Here is a 1,483-nt window from a genome sequence, read left to right as displayed (position 1 = left end):
TCATGGTCATCCTCTTGCTCAACCTCATGGTCATCCTCTTGGTCACCCTCTTGGCCACCCTTGTGGTCACCCCCTTGTTTATCTTCATGGTCACCCTCTTGTTCACCTTCATGGTCACCCTCTTGTTCACCCTCATGGTTACCCTCTTGGTCACCCTCATGGTCACCCTCACGGTAACCCTCTTGGTCACCCTCATGCTCAGCTTCTTGTTCAACCTCATGGTCACCCTCTTGGTCATCCTTATTGTCACCCTCTTGTTTACCCTACTGGTCACCCTCTAGTTCAACCTCATGGACATCCTCATGGTCACCCTCTTGTCCAACCTCATGGTCACCCTCTAGTTCAACCTCATAGACATCCTCATGGTCATCCTCTTGGTCACCCTTGTGGTCAACCCCTTGTTCACCCTCATGGTCACCCTCATGGTCACCCTCTTGGCCACCCTTGTGGTCACCCCCTTGTTTATCCTCATGCTCACCCTCTTGTTCACCGTCATGGTCATCCTGTTGTTCACCGTCATGGTCACCCTCTTGCTCACCCCCTTGTTCACCCTCTTGATCACCCTCTTGCTCACCCTCTTGATCACCGTCATGGTCATCCTGTTGTTCACCCTCATGGTCACCCTCTTGCTCACCCTCTTGATCACCGACATGGTCATCATCTTGTTCATCCTCATGGTCACCCTCATGGTCACCCTCTTGCTCACTCTCATGGTCATCCTCTTGTTGACCCAAATGGTCATTCTCCTGTTAGACCTCATGGTCACCCTCATGGTCATCCTCTTGTTCACCCTCATGGTCACCGTCTTTCTCACCCTCATGTTCACCCTCTTGGCCACCCTCTTGGCCACCCTCATGGTCATCCTCTTGTTCACTCTCCTTGTCACCCTCTTGGCCACACTCATGCTCACCCCCCCTCCCCTGTTTACCCTCACCATCATCCTCTTGTTCACCCTCATTGTCAACCTCATGGTCACCCTCTTGTTTATCCTCATGGTCACCGTCATGGTCACCCTCTTGTTCACCGTCATGGTCACCCTCTTGTTCACCCTCTTGTTCACCGGCATGGTCACCCTCTTGTTTATCCTCATGTTCACCCTCTTGTTTATCCTCATGGTCACCCTCTTGTTCACCCTCTTGTTCACCGTCATGGTCACCCTCTTTTTCAGATTACAAAGGCGAAAATAACACACATGTTTTATTATTCAGATGTTTCCTATTTTAGGTTGGAAATTAATTGCTTAACAAAATATAATTAACTTATCATTAGAACTTAGCTTTCGAAATGAAGAATTATTGATGTTTCATTCATAATAAAACTGAAAAGTCAGCATTAATATTGGTATGACATAGGTCTAAAAAAAAAAATGAAAAAAAATACTATTAAAACATTAGAAGAAATAAGATTGAAGCGATTTGGTTGATTACTAAGCAATTGATTACTTTTATGTTTAGCTGAACCTGACTGTGATACAGATTGGTCT

General features: G+C 46.6%; 1 protein-coding gene across 1 annotated transcript; it reads right to left on the bottom strand.

Moving 5' to 3' along the window:
• Nucleotides 1–263: 263 nt before the first annotated feature.
• Nucleotides 264–1,159, bottom strand: LOC110444025 (spore wall protein 2-like; the record flags this gene model as incomplete). Its single annotated transcript, XM_021488462.1, has 2 exons — nt 264–721; nt 767–1,159. Coding segments are annotated over 2 exons (851 nt in total), but the record flags the coding sequence as incomplete, so codon positions are not given.
• Between the last annotated feature and the right edge of the window lie 324 nt (nt 1,160–1,483).

This window comes from Mizuhopecten yessoensis, unplaced genomic scaffold, assembly GCF_002113885.1.
Source record: "Mizuhopecten yessoensis strain PY_sf001 unplaced genomic scaffold, ASM211388v2 hete_35957108, whole genome shotgun sequence".
NCBI classification, from domain to species: Eukaryota; Metazoa; Mollusca; class Bivalvia; order Pectinida; family Pectinidae; genus Mizuhopecten; species Mizuhopecten yessoensis.
The sequence above is the reverse complement of the archived record's forward strand: the minus strand, read 5'-3'. Positions and strand labels throughout refer to the sequence as shown.